The sequence below is a fragment of the Acomys minous genome (assembly GCF_964271855.1).
Source record: "Acomys minous genome assembly, chromosome: 4".
Classification (NCBI taxonomy): domain Eukaryota; kingdom Metazoa; phylum Chordata; class Mammalia; order Rodentia; family Muridae; genus Acomys; species Acomys minous.
In genome coordinates, this window is record NC_140486.1 from 77,651,715 (window position 1) to 77,678,949 (window position 27,235).

The 27,235-nt window shown below is 38.9% G+C and overlaps 1 protein-coding gene across 2 annotated transcripts in view; it reads right to left on the reverse strand.

Annotated features, from left to right (window-relative positions):
- Positions 1-27,235, reverse strand: part of TMEFF2 (transmembrane protein with EGF like and two follistatin like domains 2) — a 261,758-nt gene that overhangs the window by 118,885 nt on the left and 115,638 nt on the right. For both annotated transcript variants that reach the window (XM_084779779.1, XM_084779778.1), the window contains exon 5: positions 4,662-4,758. In XM_084779779.1, coding sequence (XP_084635905.1) covers positions 4,662-4,758 — 97 coding nt within the window. The remainder of the gene's footprint in view (positions 1-4,661; positions 4,759-27,235) is intronic.

Genomic DNA, 27,235 nt, shown 5'->3' on the forward strand with positions numbered 1-27,235 from the left:
TAAATCAAGTACCAACCCCAGGGCTCTGCACTACTTTTGATTGACAGGACCAACAAAAAGTTCCAGGCTAATTACTTCTAAGGACTAGTTCCCAGTGCATGGAGTTCCTAGTGACCTACTTTGAAATCACTGAGATAATTTATCAGGTGAGATAATTAAAGGAATAGAGAGCAGTGTCTAAAATGAACCCAAGTATCAGAAATATTTGCTGAAATCATAAGTTCTTATTCCCACTGCTCTCAACTTGGGCTTTATTACTTTGCAACGAGTCAATTTTCTCTTATCTAGGAGCCATTCTTTCTCTGTATAAATTATATCTGGCAGGGTGTATTTGAAATTCACTTTGTAGTTTAAATGCATAAGTTTTAACTTATTTCCAGTGTAACTGTAAAGAGAATCATCTTCTAAGTCCTTCCTGTTTTTCTTCCCTGAACTCCTCCCATGAACAAGCACAAATGTTCCTTTCTTCGTACCAGTGCTTCTGCTGTTCTGAGGTCCATCCTAATAAAGGATGCCCTTGTTCCACCATGGGGCGCTCTGCAATGTGGATGGTCTCTACCCTTCCTTTTGGAAACCAAATCCTTTGTTGCACAGAGACAAATACCTAGAGCTGAAGACACTTTTGTAGCAAAGGTCTGGCTTTCATATTGAGAAGACATCATTTTCTAAGTTTTGCTATCTTGATGTTTTCATAAGAAGAAAAAGGCTGGAAAAGGACCTCAGAATGAAATCTCAGACCATAACACTTTGTCCTCCATTAGATTATAATACATGTTCCCTCAGAACGTGAGCTTTAAGCATCACATGATTAATGTCACTCCCATCAATACCTTTTTCTGACTGTTATTTCCGTCCCTTTATTCAGCTCTTCCCCACCCTGTTTCTTTAATTTTGGTTATTCCTCATTTGCAGTGTGGCTTGCTCCTTATCTCAGAACCTCCTCTAACTAGGGAGACGTGACCAGCTGACTCCACACTGGCTTATTGATGCTAACACATTATTTACCTTTCTGTTGGAAGATCTTTGAGGAACTAGACTCAAACCTGACGGTAGACTGAAAATATTCATATCTTAGGACAGGTTTAAAGAAACAATCAAGATTAATGTCACAATTTTTGTGTGTGTCTTCCAGGCATAATAATAACATTTGTCATTAGCATTTATTTATATCTAGTTATTATTTCGCAAGGCCAAGAGAGAAGGAATTTGTATGCATGAAACTGTATTTTAGTTTTGTCAAAGGAAGACCTATCACAAAATATTGTGCTATATCCATTATTGTTACATATCCCAAGAAGAATTTTTATGTTGGCAAGGGGATGCAGCCTTACGTCCATCCCAGATTTATAGTGCCGAAGCTCCCCTGCTGTCATGAGGATCTTGTACAACAGTCTGGTCATATCAATCCCCGAGTGCTAGCTATCTTACTTTATAGTCTCTTTCATCCCACGCCTACTTAACTTCATTCATTGTTTTATTCTCATGTCCTTCAGCTGTTTCCAATCCACTTCACGGTCAAAACAAACACACTATGTTAACGTACAAAGATATTTAGGTAAATGAAAATCAATGCACTTTGTGTCAGCACCACTCTTTATTGCTTACCTCGGACATTTTAAATACACTCGACTTCAGCATTAACAACTTTCGCTCTTGTCTGGGAAGCGTAATGATGTTCTTGGCTCACTGCCCTTGCAGACTCTAATCTTCACAGCTATGGCCACTTAGTCCCCATCTGGAGGTTCAGGCTTATTCTGAATTTTGGAACTGATCTTGTCCCTAGGCTGGGCATACAAGCTATCCTAGCCAAAAGCTAACTAATCTACTATCTAGTTAGCCTTCCCATTGGTTTCATTTTGACCTTGCAATGTATTATCCAGATTTGGCCCACGTTCCCTCTGCCTCTGGTCATCAGGGCTCAGTCCTCTATGGCAGGACACTGAGAGGACCTGGTTTAGTCCCTAAGTAGTTTTCCTGCTTGAGGTCTGATTCCTGGAGGCCCTGCCATGACTACACTATCTCTTTCATAGCAAAGTTATTTCTGAAGTCTATTTTTCATGCTGTGGCCCTAAGGGCAACTTGTGAGCCTTTTAGATGCCACTAGCTTGGCACAAAAAAAAACTCCTTGAACTTCATTTATACTATGAATCTGAAATTTTGCAATATACAAGAGTTAGCGGTCCACTGGCTTGGATGTTTTCCCATTGCCCACTACAAGCATTTCCTGAGTCATTAGCTCTAACCCACAGCCCTTAAGAATCACTTCATATACACTGCCTACAATCTGGCAATTTCATTATTCTAGGGAGACAGCAAAGAGATATTTTAATTACATCTTTGATTGAATTGTCATGCCAACACTCTCCACATACTTTCTCTTATACTTTGTCTTGTCCCTGCCACTTAAACACTTCCTTTCTTCTTAGTAAAATAAAATAGTCTTTATTGTACCCTACATCGCTATTTTGGAAAACATCTGACAAAAGCATGTTCAAATGATAAAACACATAGTTAGCAACTCAAAACTTTTAGATAATGGTACAGTGCCATGCTTTACACTGTATACTCAGAAAGTGTAACCATCAGTTAAAACTGATTATTATAAAGATGAGAAATGGGAGAAATAAAGTAATTCTACAATTCTCTGCAAAAGAAATACATGCTCTTTATGGCTGAGGCATCTTTCCAGCCCCCATCCATGTACATTTTTTTTAAAAAGGAAAACAATAGAAAAAGCCTGAAAATTGATGAGAAACTAGAAATGAAGTCAATGATTCTTTTCATCAGTCATTTCCTTTAAAGTAGCATTTCCATAATCATGTAAGAACGTTCAGAGAAATAATAAAGTTAAGTTCCACTTCACTGAAATTTTGATTCATTAAGTTTAAGGTTGAAGCTAAAAAGTTGGTATGTTTAAAGAATCTCTAAAGAAATTCTGGCAATCTCTCACACTCGAGGCTATACATTGATTAGCATCAGGATGCATGGGGTGTTCTTAAAAAAGTATGTATCAGTTTTCCTCAAGACGCTTCAGCTAATGTGCACATCACAGATGCAACTGCTAGCTGTCCAGTCGCTGAAAGTGTTTGATAAATCTGGAAAGCCTTCTGATGTCTCCTCTTATGGATGGATGGTTATTCTGTCTGGCTATTTATTGGCAGTGCTCACACGTATGTGTCCAAGTTTTCTCAGACGGAGCCTTTACCTCATTCTGCATTAAAATGCGTCATAAGTGCCTAACATTTCATTCCTGCCAATGTGTATCATTTTTCTTTTTATTTAAAAAGCATTTGTTTTTAGAGTAGTTCTTTATACTAGTATAAGCTGTATCAAATGAGTCTTAATATTTCTTGGTAAATAGTTTTCATATTGAAGGGTATGAATGGTTTTCTGTTTTCATCAAAGACACAAAATGTATGTAAAAAAGAAACAAAGGAAGGGAGGAGATGGAAAGAAGAAAAGAAGGGAGGGAGAGAGGGAAGAAGGGATAGAGGCAGGAAGGGAGAGAGGGAGGGAGAGGCAGCAGAAGAGGAAAGGAAAAGAAGGAAGGAGGCAGGGGGAGCTAAAGAAAGATGGAGAAAGACAGGGAAAAGGATGGAGGGAAAGAAGAAAGTGCAGGAAAGGGAAGAGGAGAAGGAAGGGTGAAAAGAGAAGGGAGAGGAAAAGACAGAATGCTCTTCACTTTCCAGACATGGAAGACTGTCTGTGACCTCTATGCACATTGTTAAATGGCCAGGGCAGGACCAGTTCACGCAGATGGTACAGGAGGCTAAGTCCTGGACACCCATTCAAAGTAGCACAAGTTATAATTTATTCATCTAACTTTATCAGAGAAACTGAATATTCTGCAGGGAAAAGAAAAGCCCGATGCAGGAGAGCAGCCTAGTGGTGGTGTTTTGTTTTTTGTTTTCGCTCCAGTCTTGCCAGCTTGGCTGTGGGGGTGCACATGCGTCCTCTCTGTAATCTGCAGTTACTCAGACTCACGATCCTAGAAATCACGTTAGCCATTGCTGTGGTTTGAGCACTCTCTCAATACATGTGTTCAGTTTCTCCACACCATATTGTATTAGAAGAGATGGTTTGGGGAAGGTGATTATGTCATGCATACTGAATTACTTACTTTCTAATTAACTAATTAATCCTTCCATAGAAGAAGACCAGAGAGGTCTCCTGCTCCTTGTATCATGGGCTGTAGTGAGGTGAAGGCTGTCTATAGGAGCCAGCTCCTCAGCAGATGCTAAGCCTTCTCCCAGATATATCCTGAACTTCCTAGACTCAAGAAGGACTGGAAATAAGTTGCTGTTGTTTCCAGATGCCCACTGTGTGGTATTTTTGTTAATGCAACCCAAAGAAACTTAGAAGTCACGTGGTGTTCCTTGATGACAATTTTAATAGATATTCTAGTAAATATGATTTTCCTTCCTGTCTAGTAAGACTGACCATCTTGGGGTCCTTCATGATAGCTCTGTTTCCTCAGCAGACAACTGCTTGCCTGACCCACCTCACACCCCAGCTCCAGAAACTTCACAGCACTTACCCCTTGACACCTTGGGTAGACAGGAGAAATTAAAAGTTCTGACAACGTGTCTTTGAAAGAATAGCCAATGAATAAAACAATTTAATTGCTGACATCATTTTAAGAAACCAGAAGAGCATCTTACCAGACGTCCTCAGCATCTTCATCACACTCGGCACCAAACTGGCAAATGTCACAGGTGGATGTCTCCTTCTGGCTGGTCTCTCCAGAGCCTTCATGGACTGTGGGACAGAAAGCACACATGAGGCACATGCACGCCGGAGGGCACAGTAATGCCAGTGCTGTGAAACTCTCTGTCAAAGCTACTGCTTCCCAGGAGGTCACTTGCTACCAGACTCCAAAAAAATGGCATATTTCTCTCCTTTCTGCCCATTAAAAATACAAATGCCACTGTGGTACTCACCGGACCAGAATGAATACCTCTGTCTTTTTCTATGTGACACAGCCACAAACAAGAGGGCATATAGGGGTTTTGAAAACTGCTTGGCTAATAAATAGACTGCATGGAAGTTATTTCATTAAGAGCGACTTAGACTGGTCTCTATGAATATTTATGAAAAATATTTTGCATTTTATTCTGTTTTTCTTTTATTTTCTTTCTTTCCTTTTTCTTTTCTTTTTTCTTTGGTCTTTCAAGACAGTTTCTTGGCTGTTGGCTGTCCTGGAACTCATTCTGTAGACTACACTGGGCTAGACCTCAGAGATTCACCTGCCTCTGCCGCAAGAGTTGTGGGATTAAAGGAATGTGTCACCATTGCCTGGCTATTTTGCATTTTTTATTTCTAAAATTCCATTTTTAATTCAAAGGATTGCAATTTTTAAAATATTTGGACTAGCAGTCTTATTAGATGCTTTCATTTCTCCTTTTTCATGTTTTGTACTTACAAAGAAAACATGTTGATTATAGGTATTTAGAGAATAATTTTTAAGTCTCCCTCCCTCATTCCCTCCCTCCCTCCCTCCCTCCATCTCTCTCTCTCCTCTCCTCTCTCTCTCTCTCTCTCTGTCTCGTGTGTGTGTGTGTGTGTGTGTGTGTGTGTGTGTGTGTGTGTGTGTGCCTGTAGCAGCCAGAAGAGGGTATCAAATCACACAGAGCTAGAGTTACATGTGAGCCACCTGGTGTCAATGCTGAAAACTGAATTCTGTCTTCTGGAAAAAACAAAAAGGACTCTTAGCTGTTGATCCATCTTTTCAGACACAATTTTTTAATTTTACAGGGTTATCTTAAGTTATGGACATAAAATGTATTTAAACTATTAAGATAGCTATTGTTTATTATTGATATTGGTCCATCTGCTTGACCATGTAAGTATGAACTTGGACACAAATTAGCAGCACAAAATAATCATAAGATGACATAGGATGAAAAGAAAACATTGTAGTGATTTGATTGCAAAGACCCAGCCACACCTCTGAGCTGATAGACTAGTGTATATTCAATGACAGCAGAAAAGTTGAAACAGAAGGTAGCTTTATTTAAAGATGAAAATAAAAACCATCATCTAAGCTCTGCAAAGACAATCAGTTTTCATGGACAGAATACACACTTTTCCCTAGTGTTCAGACACAAAATGGGTTTTAAAGAGCCCTTCTGTGAGACGTCACATGATTTCAACAGAGAAGTGGCACGGCTACACAAACCTTTTTATAAAAAATAATTGATTAACATTCACTCTTAGCCGGTTACATCCATAATTGTTTTCTATCATTTTTTCTCATTTTTTCATCACTTCTTTGGCAGTTAATGACTTTTTAGTATTTACAGAAGTAACTGTCCTTCCTGATTTTAATTTATTGCTGTGAAGAGAAATGATTTGCTAAATAAACAAACATACACACAGGTCCCAGCATGCCTATAGGAGAGTCCTGCTGTAGATCTCTGTCAGGGAATCCGGGAATGTACTCTTTCCAAAATAATCAAGGTTTTCTTGTGCTTGGTGCCACATCTCTATGCTATCTTTCCATTCTTTCTGTGCCAAGTAGTCTTTTTTTTATTGATTTATTCATATTACATCTCAATGGTTATCCCATCCCTTGTATCCTCCCATTCTTCCCTCCCTCCCTCCCATTTTCCCCCTACTCCCCTCCTCTATGACTGTGACTGAGGGGGACCTCCTCCCCCTGTATATGCTCACAGGGTATCAAGTCTCTTCTTGGTAGCCTGCTATCCTTCCTCTGAGTGCTACCAGGTCTCCCTATTCAGGAGACGTGGTCAAATATGGGGCACCAGAATTCATGTGAAAGTCATATCCCACTCTCCACTAAACTGTGGAGAATGTCCTGTCCATTGGCTAGATCTGGGTAGGAGTTTGAAGTTTACGGCCTGTATTGTCCTTGTGCCAAGTAGTCTTAACTTGTGTTTAAGTTATGAACTAAATGGGTCACTTTACAATGTATTGATGATACTGCATGTAACCTAGATGTCTTAGGGAAAAATTTCCCTCTGAGCTTCTGAGGACGAAGGATTTAACTCTGATAAAAGTGATAGGACTTACATCAATCTACCTTACCGCTCTAGTGCAGGGAGGCCATTAGAGTGGACCATGAGCATGGGAGAGAAGCTGAGGCCTTCCCTCAGGGGAGACGGGGAGCTGAGGTTGGTCTCTTTATTACTCTCTTATTATTAATGCAACACAGAAGCTGCTAATGGGAGTGAGCCTTTTAGTGTTAGCAGGATCAGCAGCTCCCAGGCTACAATTTCCCATCACTCAGGACGCATACCACAGTGAAGGGAGGGTGCTTAAGGATGGGTGAAAGCACTTAGGGGCAGGGCCATTGTCTTCGGCAGCTGAGATCCTGGGTTAGGGATCTACTGGAAGAGACGGATGGGTAAATTTTGCCAACTCAGCAAGACTGGCCATGGCTTTCTGACCTGAAGCCACACTATACCCCGTGCAAGGGCTATTTTGGTAGAAAAGCCATGTTTGGCATTTTTCTCACAAGGAGGAGTAACTCAGAGTAAGGTATAGCAGTGTCCTGTCACGAAAAGCACACCAAATAAAATGCCATCACATAAAGTCATCCACAAGAAAAAGGAAAGAAAATATTTCCTTTCTACCCCAAATGCCTGTTTCACCTTTGTAAAATATTAGCAATTAAGTCAGCTCACTTCTAATTAATCCCATGGAGTATGGGTTCTTAAGTAAGGTTGACCTCAGAAGCTATGATAGATTTTATTTGTTTATTTATTTTCTTATCTTGGAGGTACTGAATTAATGGCATAATTGGAAGCTAAAATATACATATTATAAAAGCAAACAACAAAAATAAAGCCCCAAAAACCCAGGCCACCAAGTAAGACTCTGTCTGAGGCAAAACCCAGGCAGCAGCAGCAGTCCTAAGCACTTCCACTATCTGGTGCAGGCTTCTGGCCCTGGAAATGCACCAAGGCCATCTAGGGGTGGAATAAAAATGTAGAGTCTCACTTAATCGGCATGGAGAATGGCTTCATGTTCTTAATTTCTTACAGCCCCTCAAGATGGGGATGCAGTTCCACACACCACACTTTGAGGAGAACGAGCAGCGCCACACATCATTTCAAGCCACAGTGCATATAGCCTATTAGTGGGCGGTGAAGCTAGCTGGGCCAGAAGCAACATGTTTATAGCTATGTAACAATCTACACTAGACTAGAAACCATCAGTGCATCTTATTTAGCGAGAATAAGCTTTACTCCTAACAGTGCTCTAGTCACACGTATGTACTTAATGGGGGCTGAGATATGAACTAATTTCTAATAAAGGTCACAGATGTATAAGCTTGTGAACCCCTGATTTCGCACCTGCTACAAGCTCAGGAGCTGTGCACTACATGAAACTGTTTCTTCTTCGCCTTCTTTCTACATTGCCGGAAACAGTACAGAAAGGACAGGTGTTTAATTCATTGTATCCACAGAACAATTATATGGGAGCAACTTTATTTATCCCAAAGTCTTATCTTAACTGTGCACTTACACCTTAAGCTCCCCATTTTACGCTGCCGAGCGTTATTTCGTTTTACTTAAAGGAAATGGGTTTTAACAAGTGGTTGAAGATAATTACAGGGGCAAGAGACACTTAGCTCCTGAAAACACTGGGCGTTCAACTGGGAATCTACATATTCCACTTGGGAAAGGTCGGAAATGGAGACGTGTAAGAAGAGAATGGATTCAACCCTACAGATGCCCCTGCCTGGGCAGCTTCTCCCGGGGGCAGCTACATTCCTTCGTCCTCGCTTTGCTGTGGCTGAAAGCAGCTACTTACCCTGGTCCTATAGGCAGACATGGACCCAGCGCCTACTTCTCTGCCTACCTCACTGTCACACCTCTGCTTACAGGGCTCTTAACCTGGGCAATGGATTAGTCAGGCAACTTGTCAGTGTCCGTTTTGCTGAGAAGGAGGCAGAAATGGACATTTGGCAGCACACTCACATCCCAGGGCAGCTCTGTGAGTGTTTAAAAATGCGTACGCAGACACAGAGCCGTGGCCTCTCTCAGTGCACTACCTGTGCTCCTTCCTCTGTGCCCACACCTCTCGCTAGTACCTTGTTTGTATGAGGGCAAGTAGGAGAATCTGTTCTTTGTCACTGCAGCCCAATCGTAATCACTCCAGAATATCATGTTAATAAAAAAAAATAGACAACATAGCATCTCTGGGTTGATCAATCAATAATAATTTTGAAAGTCAGTTAGTTGGAGTTTATCAGAAATACTAATCCTTAGGTGTTTACTATTCCTTTAAATACTATGTGACAGCTTATCTGTCCATTCCCTTGTTGAAGGAGAGGCCAGCATTCGGAGCTATTAGCTAGGGACTCTTATTGGGCAGGAGTGCAGCAGCTCTGGACTGCATGATTAGCATGCATGAGGCTATGAGCTTCACACACACACACACACACACACACACACACACACACACACACACACACAGAGTGGGGGCATTGGGAGGAAGACAGAATGAGAGAAAGGAAAAAGTTAGCAATTAGAATTTGGTATTTATGAATAAAACATCTATAGATGGTTTTAACTATTATTTGTCATCCTGCATGGTGTTTGTGTATGCGCACGTCTACATGTATGAAGGTAGGTGTGCTATACCATGGCTGCCTATGCAAGTGCTCAAAAAACAATCTGAGGCTTTGGTTCTTGCCTTCTGCCTTAGCCAGGCTTTCTTTGTGTTCGTTTTTCTACTGTTTGGCCCAACACTTGCTGGCAGGTGAGGGTCCGGGCACTCTGTATCTATTTCTCATGTCCATCGTGACAACAGATGATTGTGCTCTTATATGGCCTATGAGTATTTGAACTCAGGTCTTCCTTCTTGCCCAGAAAGTAAGCTTTATTGGCTGAGCCACCTCCTGGGCCTGCAACCTTCCTGTGAAGAGCCTTTTGTACGTATGTTTCTAATTCTCTCCAACTACTTCACAGCAGCGGTTTTACTGACACAAAGTAAAACTCATTGTGGCTGATGGTGTTTCACTTTTATTCTCAAATTTGGGATGTGTTACAATATTTTGGATATGAACATTTGCTCAAATACTTATCTTGTTTTTTTTTTCTCAGACTACCTTCTTATGGTATTTTCTTGTGATGAGCAGAAGTGTTTATTATGATGAAATCAACTTTCTCCTTTTATGACTTTTATTTTTATGTCACATCTAGAAAGGCTTCTACTCAAAGGTTGTATCTGTCTCCACTTTTTATAAACTTTAAAGTTTAGTTTTATGCCCAGGTTTGTGATCTACTTCAAATTGAGTTTTGTGTTTCATGTGAAGACTGAGAACCTTGTTCCCCCAAGTGTGATTTTTCTCTTGATCTGTAAATGTGATAAAATGCATTAATTTTCACATGTTAAATCAACCTTACACTCTTGGGAAAAATCAAGCCCGATTTAGTATGTTAACTTTTTAATATGTTGCTGGATTTCATTTTCAATTATGCTCAGCAATCTTTGTACCTGTTCTGCTTTATTGTAGCTCCACTTTTTCTTTTCTCGCATTCTGCATGCTTGGCTCAGGGAATGCTCAGAATCTACACTGAGAAGGGACAGACGTGTAGGAAGGGGCTGTCTTTAGCCAGGGGCTTGTTGTTCGCCAGTACAGGTGTGCTGGAGCAACTTCTATTATACACTTGACCTTTTATTTTTTTCTTGCATAATGGTATCTAATTTTCCTGTTTTATTTAGTTCTGCTGTTATTTTTATTATTTCCTTGGTGCTACATTCTTAAGATTCAATGCATTATTTTTTCAAGATTTTTTAAACACCTTCCTATTTTCTAATAGGGGTATTTAAGTCTAATAAATTTCGGAGAAAGTTTGTGTTAGCCGTACTCCACACATCTTGATAGCTCTGTATTTTCCTTAAAAGCATATATTGCTATGTATGCTTTGGAGTTTCTTCTCTAACCCATGGATTAATTACTATTTTGTTTCTTGTGTACAAAATACTTGAGCATTTCAAAGATTTATTGCTTTATTTTTGAAGTACTACCTTCAGTATGTTCTCATGGGCAGAAACATAATTTAATCTTTTGAAATTTATTAAATATTGTTTTATGGCTTAAGATGAGGTTTATATGACATCTTAGAAATTACAACTTGATTCTTAGAAAAATGTATGTTGCTTTTGTGGGGAATAATTGTCTACTGATGCTAAGTAGCCTGTGGCTCACGGGTGGTGATGTCCATGTCTGTAAATGTTATTTTGGTTTCTATTGTATCTTCTATTGAGAAAACAGCACTGATATCCATATTGGTGATGGAAAGGTTGCTTCTTGTTCTTTGCGTTTTATCAGCTCTGCCTCATGTTGGAAGTTTTTGTTGTTGCTGTTGCTGTTGTTGTTGTTGTTGTTGTTGTTGTTACTAGTCTTCTAAGATGTGGCAACTCTCCACACTTGTTCCTCATATTCCTATCACAGGTTTCCTTTTGCCTTTTTACAGTGCTTTTACATGCAATCTCTCTCTTTCCATTTGTTCAAGGTGTTTCTTTAAAAACTGCTCTTGACTTTTTACGAAGTTTGTTAAAAGGCATTCCCTGCAAACAATATATATTTGAGTCATTAATAAGGAACAGGTTGACTAACTGCGTATAAACCCGAGTGTTCATTACGACTTAGTGACTCATATATATGTTTTTGAAAACAAACATGTTTGGTTCATATTTCCAATCATGATGCCCCTCTCTTCCATTTTGTGCTTCAATATTCATTCATTCATTCATTTATTTATTGGTGGATTGATAATTTTATAATATTTATCTTACTTTATCTTATCTAATGGTTCCTGGGAGAAAGGCCACATTTCCTTATGATATTTATTTGGTAGGTACTCTGAGGTGGCAGTACATTCCTTTAAGTAATTGTGTTGTAGTTCTTCATCTTAGCAATCATCGACACGATGCATTTCTAATGATTGTCTCCTTATCTTATTTTATTTGTATCCTCATGAATATAGGGAAATTTACTTTAATGGTCATTTTGCTCTTTTCTGTTAATTTAACAAGCAAAAAGATAAAGAATTCAATAAGAAAGCTCCGTCAATCATTGCTAAATGGTTGCCTGCTGACCTTGACGGCACCTAACTCTTTAAGATTTGCCGACAGTACACATTCTACATGGAAAACACTCTGGAAAAATCACACCTAGAGCAGATTTCATCATTTCTACTCACTATTTCTTTCTTATTTCATAATGGAAGGATTGTACGCTTCGTGCCACAGCTGTCTGACCTGTAGCTCTATGATACCACAAATTGCCTTTTGACATGAGCTGGCATTGAAATGTGAGCATAATTGAGAAAGCAAAACTGAATAGAAGTTGTGAAAAAGCCATCATGTGGATTTGTATTTTCTTGTTCTTTCTGTTTGTATAAAAAGATACATTATAAAATATGTGCTGTTCTCTCAGCCAGTTCCAGAAGGAGAAGATATATGGGACAGGGCCACAGCTGACCACAGCTAGAGAAGGAAGAAATATGCCACTGACACTGTAAGCTTCTGAGAGTCTGAAGTCATTTGTAACTGTAACTTTACCTATGGAGAACAGACTAATAAATCACTGGCTGGTGTTATTAATAAATTCCAAAGAAACAAGCATTTTTTACTTCTCAAACTTTGCTTGTTTTCCTTATCTATACAACTCTAGCCCTAGTATTTTCCTCCTCATCTGCCTTTGTACGTTTTGTCATTTCCCTTAATTGCCAGCATACACTCTACAATGGTTAAAACATGTTTTCTCTCTTGCATTTTGATTTTCCTCCAAGATCATATTAACTCTGCCAGTCAGTGTATAGTCTCCATTTTCCTCCATGGAGCTTTAGGTTATCATTTTGATCCACATATAATATATGTATTTTACATTAAATATATCATCAACATTAAAAAATAACATAAACATATCCAAATAGAAACCTGTTCAAAGTGTGAAATAAGAAAACGATCCCTTAAATTATCAGATAGCATCAAGAAAACAAAAGAGATATTTTGTGGTTGAATATGTGACCCACAGTTACAGGCTCAAGCTCACCTAAACTATTATGAAGCTGAGAAAAAAAGATCAAGTTTTAGATACATTTCATGGAAATCACAATATGATTACTTTTCAACACTTACAATAATGTTTTTGCTTCATTCAGTTTGTTAGTCAATAGGAACTTGATACCAAAGTAATTCTTGGTAGATGTTGAAGGATTTTCTTATATATATATATATATATATATATATATATATTTAATGAAAAATTTCATTCAGTGTATCTATAATATTCAACATCATTTTTATCTAAAATTATAAAGAATTATTTTATTTTGGAGTAAGTTTTATAATATAGAAGTTCTCATCACAAAATTAGCCAAAACGAGTTTGCCCTCCAATTATAGACTCCATTTACAGACCATGAAGACAGGTATGCAAAGTCTCCGTTCATTCTTTAATTTCTGCAACTTATTTTTTATTCTGTGGCCAGTTTACCTCTCAGACGTTTCTCCCAAATGTGTGTGAGTGGAATATAACTGTTAACGTGGTACATGGGTGCTGCTAACAGCTCCTAGATGTTCAGAAAATTCTAAGTTGCTTTTGAACCATTTTTTTCCTGGAAATCCCAATATTAATTTTAAATAATGAAAAGGAAAATATTCCTCACTCGTTAAGCTATGTGAGGCCATTCATCACTTGTATAGCAACCTGCTAAACATATTAAGGACAGGAGTAAGAGGAGAGGCTCTCTGCTTGGCTACTGTAGAACTCATTTGGTGTGATTCTTTGTATGTTCTCAAGTCTCTGACGGGGTTGAAAACCAGATAATTTAGTTTTACAATTAAGCTTAGTTGTTTAGGGGTTAAGATGTTTTGAGGTCTAGATAGATGTTTTAAGTTGATAATGATGAGATATGATAGATACTGATTTACATTCAGAATTTTAGATGCACCAAGATAGGAAAGATGTTTTCTTCAAGGCTGTCAAATACAAATAGCCTAAACACTAAGAATGTAACAATTATATAATTCCTGATTGTGTCATGGTTCTTCTTGCTAAGGTAGTTTATTGTATATATGTGTAATAATATAAAGTTATATGTAAAAAATAAAAAATGTTAAAAAGTTCTATAGCAACTTTAACATATTAAGAAAAATTTAAAGGCTTAAAAAAGATGCCATTAACAGAATTTTAGTTTTCTATAAGCTCAAGTTAGAACTTGAAGAAGTTTCTTTAGTAATTACATAATTTATCTTCACAACAATGAAAACTAATTTGGGAGAGTAATAATACAGAGCTAATCTATTGAGATATATTTATATTATATTTCATATTATATTTCTACTACAAATTTAATCTCAACTAATATAGCTCAGTCCTATCTGAGTTGACAGTAAGGACAATTACTTAAACAAGGCAAAAAGAAGAAACAAATAAAATCAAGAAAGAGGAGGAAGGAAGGAAAGCAAACAGTTTGATAAAAAGCATAGCAGATTTCACTTAGAGCTACTTGCTATGCCAAACTTCATGAAATGATATCATGTCAATTATATGGTAATTATAAGCAAAAATAGTCTTATTATTCAAAGTGTAATTAATACAAACCACACTATGAATATTCATATAAATGGATTTGAATTTTTCTTTAATGAATGTTGGAAAGATGAGAAATTCAGTTTTTTTTCAATAACTTATAAACATTGGTCTAGGGTATTGTAGGATATGGTGGTCAGCAAATTGTGCTAGGAAGAAACTGAAAATCTGAGAAATTACTTGGTGTAAACAACAAATGTAGGTGAGACTGCTGCACAGAGTGGATAGCCATGTGGACAGACAATGAGGTGTGATGTAGATTATTTCAGGCCCAGATAAGGATTTCTGCTGGAGTGATCTGAAGCACCAGCTCATATTGAGAGAAGATACAGCATAGAGAACTTCAAATCTTGCCATAATTATAGGAGTCATGTCTTAGAGAGGAGATTGGATTATGGAAAAGTTGACTGTTGGTCACAGATGAAGGAACATATTTTCTGTAGAAAGAGGGAAAGTTAAGTTCATGGGGAGGAACTGACCCTGAAGATAGTAGATGAAACAGGTCTTGTTTGATAGAGGTTGTGTCTGTACTGTCTCTGTCTAGAGGGATAATCTCTTAATATGATACAACCACAAGCCAAAGGTATAAAATACTTCAAGAGAAAGACTGTGACTAAAAGAAAGACTGATATCTTTCTATGTCGTTTCTACAGATTTGATTTACCAATGCATTTTTTCTCTTTTTCAAAAAATATATTTTCTTAATTTATTCATATTACATCTCAATGGTTATCCCATCCCTTGTATCCTCCCATTCCTCCCTCCCTCCCATTTTCCCCTTGCTCCCCTCCTCTATGACTGTGACTGAGGGGACCTCCTTCCCCTGTATATGCTCATAAGGTATCAAGTCTCTTCTTGGTAGCCTGCTGTCCTTCCTCTGAGTGCCACCAGGTCTCCCCATGCAGGGTATAATGAATAAAGGCATATGTTTATTAAAGCACACTTCTCTATGTTTTTAGCCCAGTATTTTGTGTTCATAGTATAAATGTATTTTCGTAATACACATTTATGAAATAAAGACTAATTGCCACCTGAATTAGCTTTCACCTGCGTAGTGTGTATTTTAGTAGAGCCGTCATAATCTAGCAGAAAGCTATGTATCATGCTTATGCCTTCTTTTCTAATTCCGTTACCATTGCATTACTTAAAATCTCTTCATTTTACCTACAATTTAAAGCAACTTTCTTTGGTGCTGATTTCCTTAGTCTTGAGCTTCCCTTTTTCTGATGTCTAACCTATGTCCCTACTGAAATGAAAATCTGATGATGGCACTCAAATCTGGAAACAACACACAATGGTCTATCTGTTTGACTACATTCGGGCCTCAAACTAGGAGAGTTAGGAGCGTGTGCACAAATTATTTATCCATTCCCAGATTATTCTGTAATAAAGTAATGGTTTGCTTTGCTTAGCTCACAGGCTGGGGTGAGGATTAAACAGGAGAAATGTGCCAATGCTTTGCACCCTCTAACTTGCTCTGACACCCAATGTGTTAACATTCAGGAAGTGTTGAAGGTGAGGCAAAGTCATTCTCTCATTCCAAGTAAAGATTTTGGAGGAAGTCCAAATGGCTCAGCATCTTTCACATAAATTCTTGGACCTGTGAGGAAACTTATTACGGTGCTGGATTAAATTTTTTTTGTGTGTGAAAAAAGTACAATTTTAAAGCAGCATGACAAAAAATAGAGAAATAGAATTGATAATTCATAGAGGAAGTCTTACAACAAAATATCCAAATTATGCCCCTTGGTTAAAGAAATACAAGGCCCGAGAAGGAGCCAGAGAAATGAAAAAAGAGTCACTGATAGACACTCTGAACCCAAGCTCTTTATAGTGCAGTAGACCAGGGAGCAAAGATTGGACTAAAGAGGATGAAGACAAGAATGGGATCTAGAACATTCTCCACTTCTTTTAGAGCTTGCCCTCCTCAGGGACTTACCCTTCACTGTTAACCTGAAAATGTCATCATCTAACCCTCTGAGTCTACAAGAAAGTTTCAGATAAAATTTATAAAGATAAAGGTTTCTTTAAGCATATAACTTATTTAGTATAAGTAGGCCAATGAAATAAAAGCATAATGGTTAAAAAGCCAATTTTGAGAGGCCAGAGCATTTTACAAAGCTGGCAGCTACTGCAACAATTATTTTAAATTGACTGTAATATTTTCCAGCCTCCTTCTGCTATAATGATGGAGTCCTTGGGTTCTGAAAGTAAAATGACCCATACTCTAGGAATATTAGGGGCAGAATGCAGTGTTTATGATGAGGTTAAGTACGGGCCACATCCATGACTTCTGCTTATTTTATGTTGAGATATCTTGCTTCCTTCTGACAATAGCTCCTCTGCTGTCTGCTCCAGTCATTTTAGTCTATTAATCCCTCCTGTAATCCCACTTCTAGTTTACACTTGCCCCGTAATCATGGTGTGTAGTCTTGACTACTGGTCTACCTCTGAGAACTGGTAAGGACCTCTTTGATACTGCTTCCCTTTGGAAACAGCCAAGGGAGGCAGCCCCAGAACTAAAGACAAAAGTTCTCATATGCCTTAATTCAAATTAACATTTAACATACAGATGAATCCAACCAAGAAGAAAAACATATTCCTTGGTGTGTAGTCCAGATGGTCAGATTTTTTTTGAGGTCTGAAATAAAACATGACAATCTAACCCAACCTGGAAAAATATAACGCAAACTAACCCCACACAATGGTCTGTAGACTTGAAAGAGCTAGAAGAGGTTAGAAAGGGACTGAGCTGATTGAGCTTTTAGCCATTGACAGTATCCTTAGCTCAGTGTAAAGCTGTAAAATGAAAAGAATAGTTGTAAAAAAAATATTTAGGTATTGAAAGGACATGAATATTGGGAGGGGGGTTTGCTATGAGGTGACTAAGTCATCCAAAAAGAAGCCTGCAAAGTTTATAAAACTGACAATGCTTTTGTTTTTTATAATCTTGTGAGACCAGCTTTGTAAATGTGGTATTTTTAAGCAGGTTGCTTTCATTCCCGATCTTCATCAAAATTTATAGACACTTCAAGATTGAACATTTACATGTAGTATGACTATAAGGTGATGAATTGGATCATTTTTCATATTTTTGCTGGCATTAGAAAAGAGCTATCTTTAAGTTTGGGGGAAGTTGAACTTGTCATAACCCAGGTATAGCAGGTTAAGGCAATTAGGACTTATGTCTCATAGTTGTTTTAACATTATAGAATTGAAGGACACATTTTGAAAGCTTTCAGGTATAAAATATGATATTCACTTGTGAGTGAATAAAAACACATTCATGTACATATTAAATGCAAGAAGCAGAAATCTGAAAGGTCAGAACCCCTCTCCTATTGCACCTGTCCTGTATGCTACTCTGACATAGTAAACAACAAAATAAAAAATATTCCCGTAGAACTCAACTACTTTTCATATTTAAGATGATAGCCACTGTTTAGAAGACAGAAAGGATCCCTAGCCAGTACAGTGTATTGTTAATAGAAATGTGAATGGCATTTAAGAATAGAAACCATTTGAGTTCACAGTGTCTGTTGCTTAAAGAACAACTAACTTTTATACAAGAAGTTTCCCCAGCCAACAACTCTCCTCTCACCTCTAGCCAACGCTGGGCTCTTTTATGCTTTAGTTAAGCATATCATGCTCTCCGGGATGTACACCTGTTGACATCACTGCCCACGAGTGCTGTTTCCTTCCTTCTCTAAGGCTCATTCAAATTGTAATACGCCACAGTGGCGGCACCACAGGCAGGAAAGACGGCCTCGCTGTCTCTCTGTTCCGTATTAGGCCTAGTTTGCACTTAGTAGTTGTACTCTGAGATATTTTAAAAATATTTTCATATTTATTTTATGTTATATGTAATATGATTTTGTTTGCCTATGTGTATACGCACCATGTATATGCATGTGGGTGTCACAAGAAGGAACCAGAGCTACTGGAACTGGGGTTACAAATGGTTGTGAGTCACCGTGGGAGGACTAGTAACTGACCCCGTGTCCTCTGCAAGAGTAAGTGCTCCTGCTAAGCCATCCTCTCCTCTACACCCATTATCTATATTCTTGGAAATTATTATCTTTTCAGGGTTTGATTAAGTGATCTTGTTTCCCCATTGTCCAACAAAATCTTACGGATCAAATCCCACATCCCTCCCTCTTTCATTTCCTTCTTCCTTCTATGTCTGTTGTGCTGGGGACTGAACCTAGAGTCTCACACACACTCTACCACTGAGCTACATCCCTAGGCCTCATTGGACCTCATGCCTATCTTGGCACAAGGCTTAAGAGATAGCATGTAGAAGCGCTACAGAGTGGAATTTCAGAATTTGTGAGCTTTGAGACGAAGCACGCTTAGATGATTAAATTAAAATTGAGGGGTCTATGTCAGTGTGAGGGTAATGTTAAAAACGTAGCCCCAGTGGTCATTGCTAAAGTTGTCCTCTAACTGCCTGCATATATGCATTTTCCAGATGTTCTGTGCAGAGTAGAACAGGGCAGACCTGGGCTATAGCATTTAATTGCAGGTTTCAGGCTTTACAAAACACTCTGTCCCTCCTTCGTGAAGGGCACCTGACAGAGGCAAGAGAGGAGGACAAATCAGGAGGCAGAATCAGAGAATAGTAAAAAGTACCCATTGAAGAGAACTAACCAGACTTTCTAATGTGTTGGTTGCACATATAAAGTCAATAATCAGTGACACATCTTTCCATATCCCCGAGTGACCAGAATGGGCAAAGCCAACTCTTCTCACTTAGCATCTGGGGCTCCTGCAATGACCATATAATGAGAGTAAGGAATGAATGTTGGTACTTCTAAGCCACTAGGTTTAGGTGGATGTTTGTGGCTATGGGACAACTTTGCATAAGCTAGAGGAACTTGAGTGTTAGGGGCAAAGTTTGAAGGACACAAGCATACATTTTGCTCTCTTGTTACAATTTCACCAGCAACTCCAGTTTCTTCAGCTTCCAAAGTTAACTCTCATTGAGAGGATATGGAAAGTTAGCCAGCTGTGACCACACTGAGCAGAATGGCAGTGACACAAAGTTTATGAAGTACAGGGACAGGGAACATAAGCAAGTACATTCGAAAAGGGAGTGTTTTGTGTTACGTGTCGTGGCTCTGGTCTGTGGTAGGCTGAGATAGGAGAACCATCATGCATTTTAAGCCATGTTGGGCTACAGTCTGAAAGTCTGCCTAAAAAAAATAAAGGAATAGAAAATAGCTTATTGATTGATGGCATTGATAGTGGCTTCAAAACAACAATATGAAAGGAAAAGTCTTCTATCCTTGTCTGAGGATGGAATGTAGTAGTGGAGGAAGCTCCAGGAGGCATGGGCACTCTTGTGGGGGCGAAAACCCAGGGAGAAATTGTGGAAACATTTAGAACACTTGACCCTACTTTTTCAAGATAGCAAATATTGCTAATTACCTACCATAAACTGAGAGAATGTACTAATGTCTCATGCTACTCAACAGGCCAATTTTATTTCTCCACAGTATACAGGGTTATGTCTTAAGATTCCTTCTTAAGAATAGTTAGTATTTTGGAAGCTATGTTTAGTTACACACTTTCAGTGCTTTTAAAGACTTCATATAAAGTTCAGATTTTAGCTGGATCCAGGTATCCTCATTACAGATGGTTGTGAGCCACCATGTGGGTGCTGGGAATTGAACTCAGGACCTCTGGAAGAGCAGTCAGTGCTCTTAACCTCTGAGCCATCTCTCCAGCCCCACAGGTATCCTCAATTGGAAAAGTGTTTATTTTCCCCTATTTTGAAACACACCTTGCTTTCTCACCCAACTTATAACCATACAACATTCATACTTCTTCTCCAATGCTGCCTAGATTTCTTAACGCATATCCTTATTTTTAGATCATATAAGATGAGGAAGAAGTTTTCTCAGAAAAATATGGAGTGTGACTCAAAGGAAATGTTAATGAAATGAAAACACCTAAGCCTTTGTGAGGCATTGATAAGCAGCAACTAACTCTGTCTCTATGACTGAATTTCTAACTCTGTGCTTCTGAAGTGGCATTCTGATGAAACTGTGTATGCCACTCATCTGGGCAGCGCTGTCTAGATGGAAGAGTAGGGGGAGGAAAAGAATTGTGCTACATGAAGTAGTACATAGAGACACTTAGCTTCTCTGTGTTGCACCCATTTTCCATGAAAACCCCCTCCTCTCAAGAGATACCTTCTGCCAACAAAGTCAGGGGCTCACTATGAAGAGGTCTCTGCCCTGTTGTTGAATTCTGTGTCACAGGTTTGGGCTGTGTTTCCTTACAAGCGCTTCATCCATTCACTGCTCCCACACTGCATGCCCAGATGTTCAGAATGGAAGGGTGGTGGCCTAAAAAGAAACTCCAAACAAAACACTCACTTTTGATTTACTGAGAAGGGGGTCATATGGCTGAAGTAGGGACCTATTTGTGTACTGATGGAGTGGTGCAAAAAAATAGAGGGAAAGATTCCATTCCGAGGAGATGTTACTTATTGGATAATATGTGTTCTAAATACTGATCTCTATTTTGTATCAGCTACTCCTTGAGGAGGCCCAAGACAAGGTGAGTGTACTATAAACAATTGTCTCCAAGTGCAACTGGCAGTAGATTGTATGAACTTGGTGGGTGGGAACACACAGCCGAAAGTGTCACTTAAACAGTATGTTTTTACAAGTAGGTTTCACATGAGTTCAAATGCAGCTGTGAAGGATTTCTATTTTTTCTTTTTAGAAAAAGTATTTTGATTTTTAACTCCTATTTAAAAACTTAAAACTGTATGTGATCAGGAGACTACATCCAGATTAGAAATAAAATTCAGCCTTCAAACTTGAGCATAATTAAGAAGCCAGTTGCATTCTTGGTGCATAGAAATGTACATTTAAAAGCCTTTTCATTTGTTTAGCACATCTGTTAAATTATACAATATCCATACCTATGATTACTCCAGAGATCAAATTAAGAACCATTCCTCATTTGTTGTGTTGTCTCCAAGGAAAACACAAGAAAACAAATGCTGATCAAAAGATTAATGGGCTTCTCCATGTATAATACATTAACCACAGCTCAAACTTTGGGAAACAAAATGAAACAAAATCTCCAGTAAGGTGTTTTTAATAGATTCCTGTTAAATATTGCACAAGTTTTAGGTTCTTGTCGCTGTGAATTTAAGCATTTGGATCTTTTCTGAATAATTCCACATCTATCTAAATAGAAGCATCATACACAAAACAGCCTTTATTACGGAACGTATGAAACCCTCAAGATTTAGGTGTTTTCTTAGCATTCAGCAACATAACTTGCAAATGGGTCAGTACCTGAGAGGGTCATAAGAGACCACTCATCAAATGCATCAACCGTTGAATGGTACTAGAGTTGGTACCCATAGTAACCTCATGTCTTTGCTTTCGGACATCAAATCTTTCTTCTGACGAGCCAGGGGAGAAGTGAGCATGCTTAGTCGTGTGCGTTGTGTTCACATGTGAGCATCAGCTTGCTTTACATTGCTTCTAATAATTCTAGGAAGGTTTGCAACCATCTTAGTCATGACCATGCACGTTTTTAAGACTGCCACACTGAACAGGTAATGCATTTTAAAGGCTTGGCATTAGATGGGTTTTATCTATAAATTTCTTGCAAGAGAATTATAGCAGCATAGAAAACAACTTTGGTGGGAGGATCTTAGCATAGTCCATAAATACATACCGAGTGATGGCTCCAGTATCTTTAGTTATGTATCTTCACTGGTTAGTATTTGACAAAAACAAAACAAAACAAAACAAAACAGCCTTTTAACCTGCTATCATAAAATAAATCTCCTTAAAAACTAGATGTAAAATTCTCCATCTGGTCTGTGCTGTCCAATGTGTAGGGGTCACAACAGACGTGAACTAGGAGGGACATAGCTAATAACATGGTTGTTGCCTTGCCCTGGCCAACCAGACAGGTGAGCTGGGAGCTGCTGTATTTGATGTGGTGGCTGTCCCACACTGCCATCAGCTGAGCTACTCCATCAGTCTCCTTCCTGTTGTGTGAGGCAAACAGACCACAACAGTATTCATGAATGAGCCTGCACACATACATTAGAATGGGTCCTTTAGTCCATAAAAACAAGAGATGGGCGGGATGGGCATTTTTGTCTTCCCACAAAGTGGAAAGAATACTGCATCATGATTATTTTATGTGATGTGATTATGTGTCTATTTTGCCGGTATTCCTCTTGATTAATAAACTAACAAGACAGGAATGCTCAATGAAACGCACATTTGAACCATATACTAAGAGCTTGAACACTGCTCTCCCTCAGTATCTCCCTAAATATCATGATAATGAGCATCAACATTACTGTGGCTTGGAGCATAACAGATTAGAAAGAGAGCCGTAAGCACAGGAGAATGGATATGGCTGCAGTGCACACCTTCTGTTCCTCTGTCCAGGCCTCTGAAAGCTCCACCAGCAGTTCTATTCACCGTCTGGCTTAGCATGCATACCTCATCAGCTGAGGTTAATCACTGTGCCTAGACTACTGCACTATTAATATACAAACTGTGTACATGTTTGCAAGATGCTTCCTTTGCTCAGGAGCTGAATTCTTCCACATGTGAGCCGAGCTGTGTGAACTTAAATGAAGTCAACACAGGAGCCCAGGTCGCATTTCATGTTGAGCAGCTAAAAACTTCTTCCAGAAGAATTACTTTCTAAAGTTACATCCAAGAGTCTCTCATTACGTGCAGTTGTGGGAGAGATTAAAGCGAACTGTAGGCACATGGAGGTTTAATTATGTGTTCACATCTAGAAGTGATATGCCCGGGATCTGCCATTACCTTGATATTTGGGCAAAAAGTGGATATCTGAACAAATAAGAGACTTTGGCCTCTGCAGCTGTCACTAACATATTTCATTCTAATTGCAAAATATTTATTTTGAACACCAGAATGCACACTTAGAAAGTTAATCTTAGTTGGAGACAAGACTCTCACTTGCTGCCTTTTGCAAATTAACTGAAGTCATGTGAGAGAGAATGAGGATGATATTTATGCTTTTCTTTTCCTGAGAAGAGAAAGAAGGAAGTAATAAAAGAAAAAAGGAAATAAAACCAAAGGGAATCAAAGAACAAACAAGGAGGAAGTGGGTAACAAGCCACTTCCTATAAACAAGAACTTCTCTATGGACAAGAACCATCACGTCTTACTGTGTGTCTTAGAATTCACATCATGCATAGCACACAGAATTTAGGGTATACTTATTGAATAAAAAGAAAGAATAAAATCACCTGAAATAGTTATGGTGTATATGTGTTTATGAAATATACATTGTTTGTTATATGTGAGAAGCCAATGAGTCCCCTCATACTTTTCCTTCTCTTCTGCTATTACTAGAAGGTTCTGAACTCATCACATTATTGATATGGGAGTCTGCACAAGTAAAGAAAGTTGTTTTTAATAGCTGAGTAGTATTTGTTGTGTAAACGTACCACAGTTTCTTTATCCATTCTTCTACTGAGGGACACTTAGGCTGTAAACTTCGAACCCCTACCCAGATCTAGCCACAGTTGAGTGGAGAGTGGGGGTCTGACTTTCACATGAACTCTGGTGCCCCATATTGACCACGTCCCCTGGATGGGGAGACCTGGTGGCACTCAAAGGAAGGAGAGCAGGTTACCAAGAAGAGACTTGATACCCTATGAGCATATACAGGGGGAGGAAGTCCCCCTCAGTCACATTCCTAGGGGAGGGGAATAGGGTGAAAGTGGGAGGGAGGGAGGAATGGGAGGATAGAAGGGATGGGATAGCAATTGAGATGTAATATGAATAAATTAATAAAATATATTTAAAAAACTGAAAAAAAGTTCTCTAAATATTTACTTTGTAAAAAAATACAATGCCATTAAGGAACCATAACAAAACTTTAATCCAGTGAGCTAGCACAACCTCTCCACATAGCCATTCCTTTTATATCAACATTTACTGAACATTGCCTGTTAGGGAAGGGAAGAAAGTTGTAGGACAAAGTCCCCGATGTGACATACCTTATACTGTAGTGGGAAAGCATTTTATCCGTATTTGAATACGTTAAACCTATGCACTGTATGCTCTTCCACAATCAGCAATCTCATTTATTTATTTAGTCTAATTCACTTCTCACACCCCTCCCACTACCACCACCAAAGCTGAAAGTGATAGGAGACTGAAGTTGAAGGGAATGACATTGCATTCCTCGAACCCGGGGTTGGGTGCTCCATCCCAGATGTGAGCAGGAAGTGAGCCAGAGGTCTGCAGAGAAAGCAGCAAGGTGTGCAATTAGGTGGCAGCAACAATCAGCCTGAAGCTTGGGTATTCTGACTGCACATCACCTACTGCAACTCTTCAAATACGGCAATCTGAGGTTCCGCTTGACCCTCTTCCTGCTCTCTGCGTTTCCTTTTCTTTTAAGGAAGATTATAGCATCAGAAGATGATAACTAAATGGTAATGTGTCATTGTCCTGATGAGTAAGGTTACCATGCTTGAGACAGAGAGAAACATGTGAGAGGCAGCTGGATGGCAGATCAAAGGCATTTCCCGATCAGAAGGTGAAGAAATAGCAGTCGCGCGTTTCAGCAAACGCACTTAGGAAACCAGAGGAGCGTCTTAGGCATTTATTATAAGCCAATCCAAACCCTTAGGGTTATTGGAGATTTTGTGAAAAGCACCTCTTAACTGACCAACTGTCAATTAGCAAAGGAGGAAATGCCTCAAGTTCTCCATTATGGCGATCATCAAATAAACGGGCTTTGATTACTGTAATAATAACGCTACAATGCATAAAAATCATCAGTTTTAGATATGAAAAGATTCATAACTCATGATCATCTGTAAAATCTACCATAGACTCCAATGCTCAGAGACTCCAATTTATGTTTCTTCCTCCAACTTTTCAGGTGATATATTATAACAAGTAACAATTACCATTGTAGTTTGATCGTGCTAACCTAATTTTCTGGATGACTTATCAACCTTCCAAGGATGCCTTTCTTCTAATATCTGATCATTATATCAAGCAATAATTAGGCTGAGAAGGTATAGGACTTGTAGCACATGTTTTGCTTCATTTCTAAAGTTTGATTACATTCATGTGTGCACACATGAATAAATGTATGCATTTTACATGAACTATACATGTAAATTCTCATACGTGTGTGTCTGTGTGTGCGTCTCTCTGATTTCTTATGTGCTCTAACAATATACATGCTTCCAAACATTATTTAATTATTTTTGTACTAAATCTGCTCCCTCAACATTTCAAGACACATATAGTTAAAAGTCAGAATGTCTGTCTAAAATTGATCATCTTCTTTTTTTTTTTAACCAGATCCAAGCCCTTTAAAATGACCATTCAAAGTCATGTTCATACATCATTGAGAAGTAGTGGGTCCTGGGACATATCTGAGCAAGCACTACACTTTATTTGTCCCTTTATTTGAGTAGTCACATTATTCTTCCAGGCTTAATTGTATCATGTGAAATTGTATCATGTGAAAAGTTATCCCCCAGCATAACACATATTGGGGGATTCACAAGATTAGATGTAACACATGAAATGATCCTGCCTTTAACATGATTGGGACTCAAGTGGGAGAGATGATGGTTTTTTAACCTTCTAGGGAATGGGTGTAAGTCAATCATGCTCTCCTCCTGAGGAACAAACATAGGCATTCTTAGGGTTTATGTGGCCAAGCTGTATAACAGGTTCACAAATCACGCCACATGGCAGGTCCATGTGCGAGGTTTTATTGAAGAAGGGTTACAGACACTTTCTCTGGGGATTATGAGAAGAAAGAGGGCAGAGGGGAACCAGCCCCCTTATAAGGTGATCCAGGACATGCACAGAAAGAGTACATATGGCTTAGGGGACATGCTCATCTTGGCAGGTGGGGATGATGTGTTCTTCTGTCTCTGAGTTCTTCTGGGTGGCAGGAGAGATGCCTGCTGTTCTGCTTGTCACCAGGTCCCCTGGGGCAGCCACATCAGTGCCTGATTATTAACAGGCCCTATCCCACTGAGCTGTACCCAGTTCCTGATTTCTTTATACTTGAACCCAATTTTGTACTATTTCCTTATAATTAGTCCTAGTTGTTGGATTTCAACAGCACTAGAGAGTAAGGAGTTAAACATGACACTGGAGAAGTATTGCAGATATGCCCGATGGATGACATAGGTCAAGAGAATTGTTGGGGGATGGTCCTGCGCACTGTGTATCAGCTGCTGATTTCTGTGTCCTGCGATCAGGATGCAGTCCAGACATGGGCATTGTCATGATCATTGAAGAGTCTCCTGTATCACTGTTGTGTAAATAGTGATCCCCAATTATCTGATTGGTTAATAAAACGCTGAACAGCCAATGACTGAGCAGAGGAGATAGGAAGGTTGAACTTCAATCCCAGTGAGGGGGAGAAAGAGTAAGGAGGAGAAAGAGGGAAGAGGGAGAGAGAAGGCACCATGAGGAGGTTGCCATGAGAAGTTCACCACGAGGCAAAGATGGAACAGAAACAATCAAGGTGAGATCACAAGTAACAAACACATGGCTAGGGAGTAGCCAGACTAGCATAATTGGGTTAGAGTAGATGAATATCTGCCCAGTTATAGTGCTTAAAGCTTGCTGAATAATTCTAATAGGTCTCT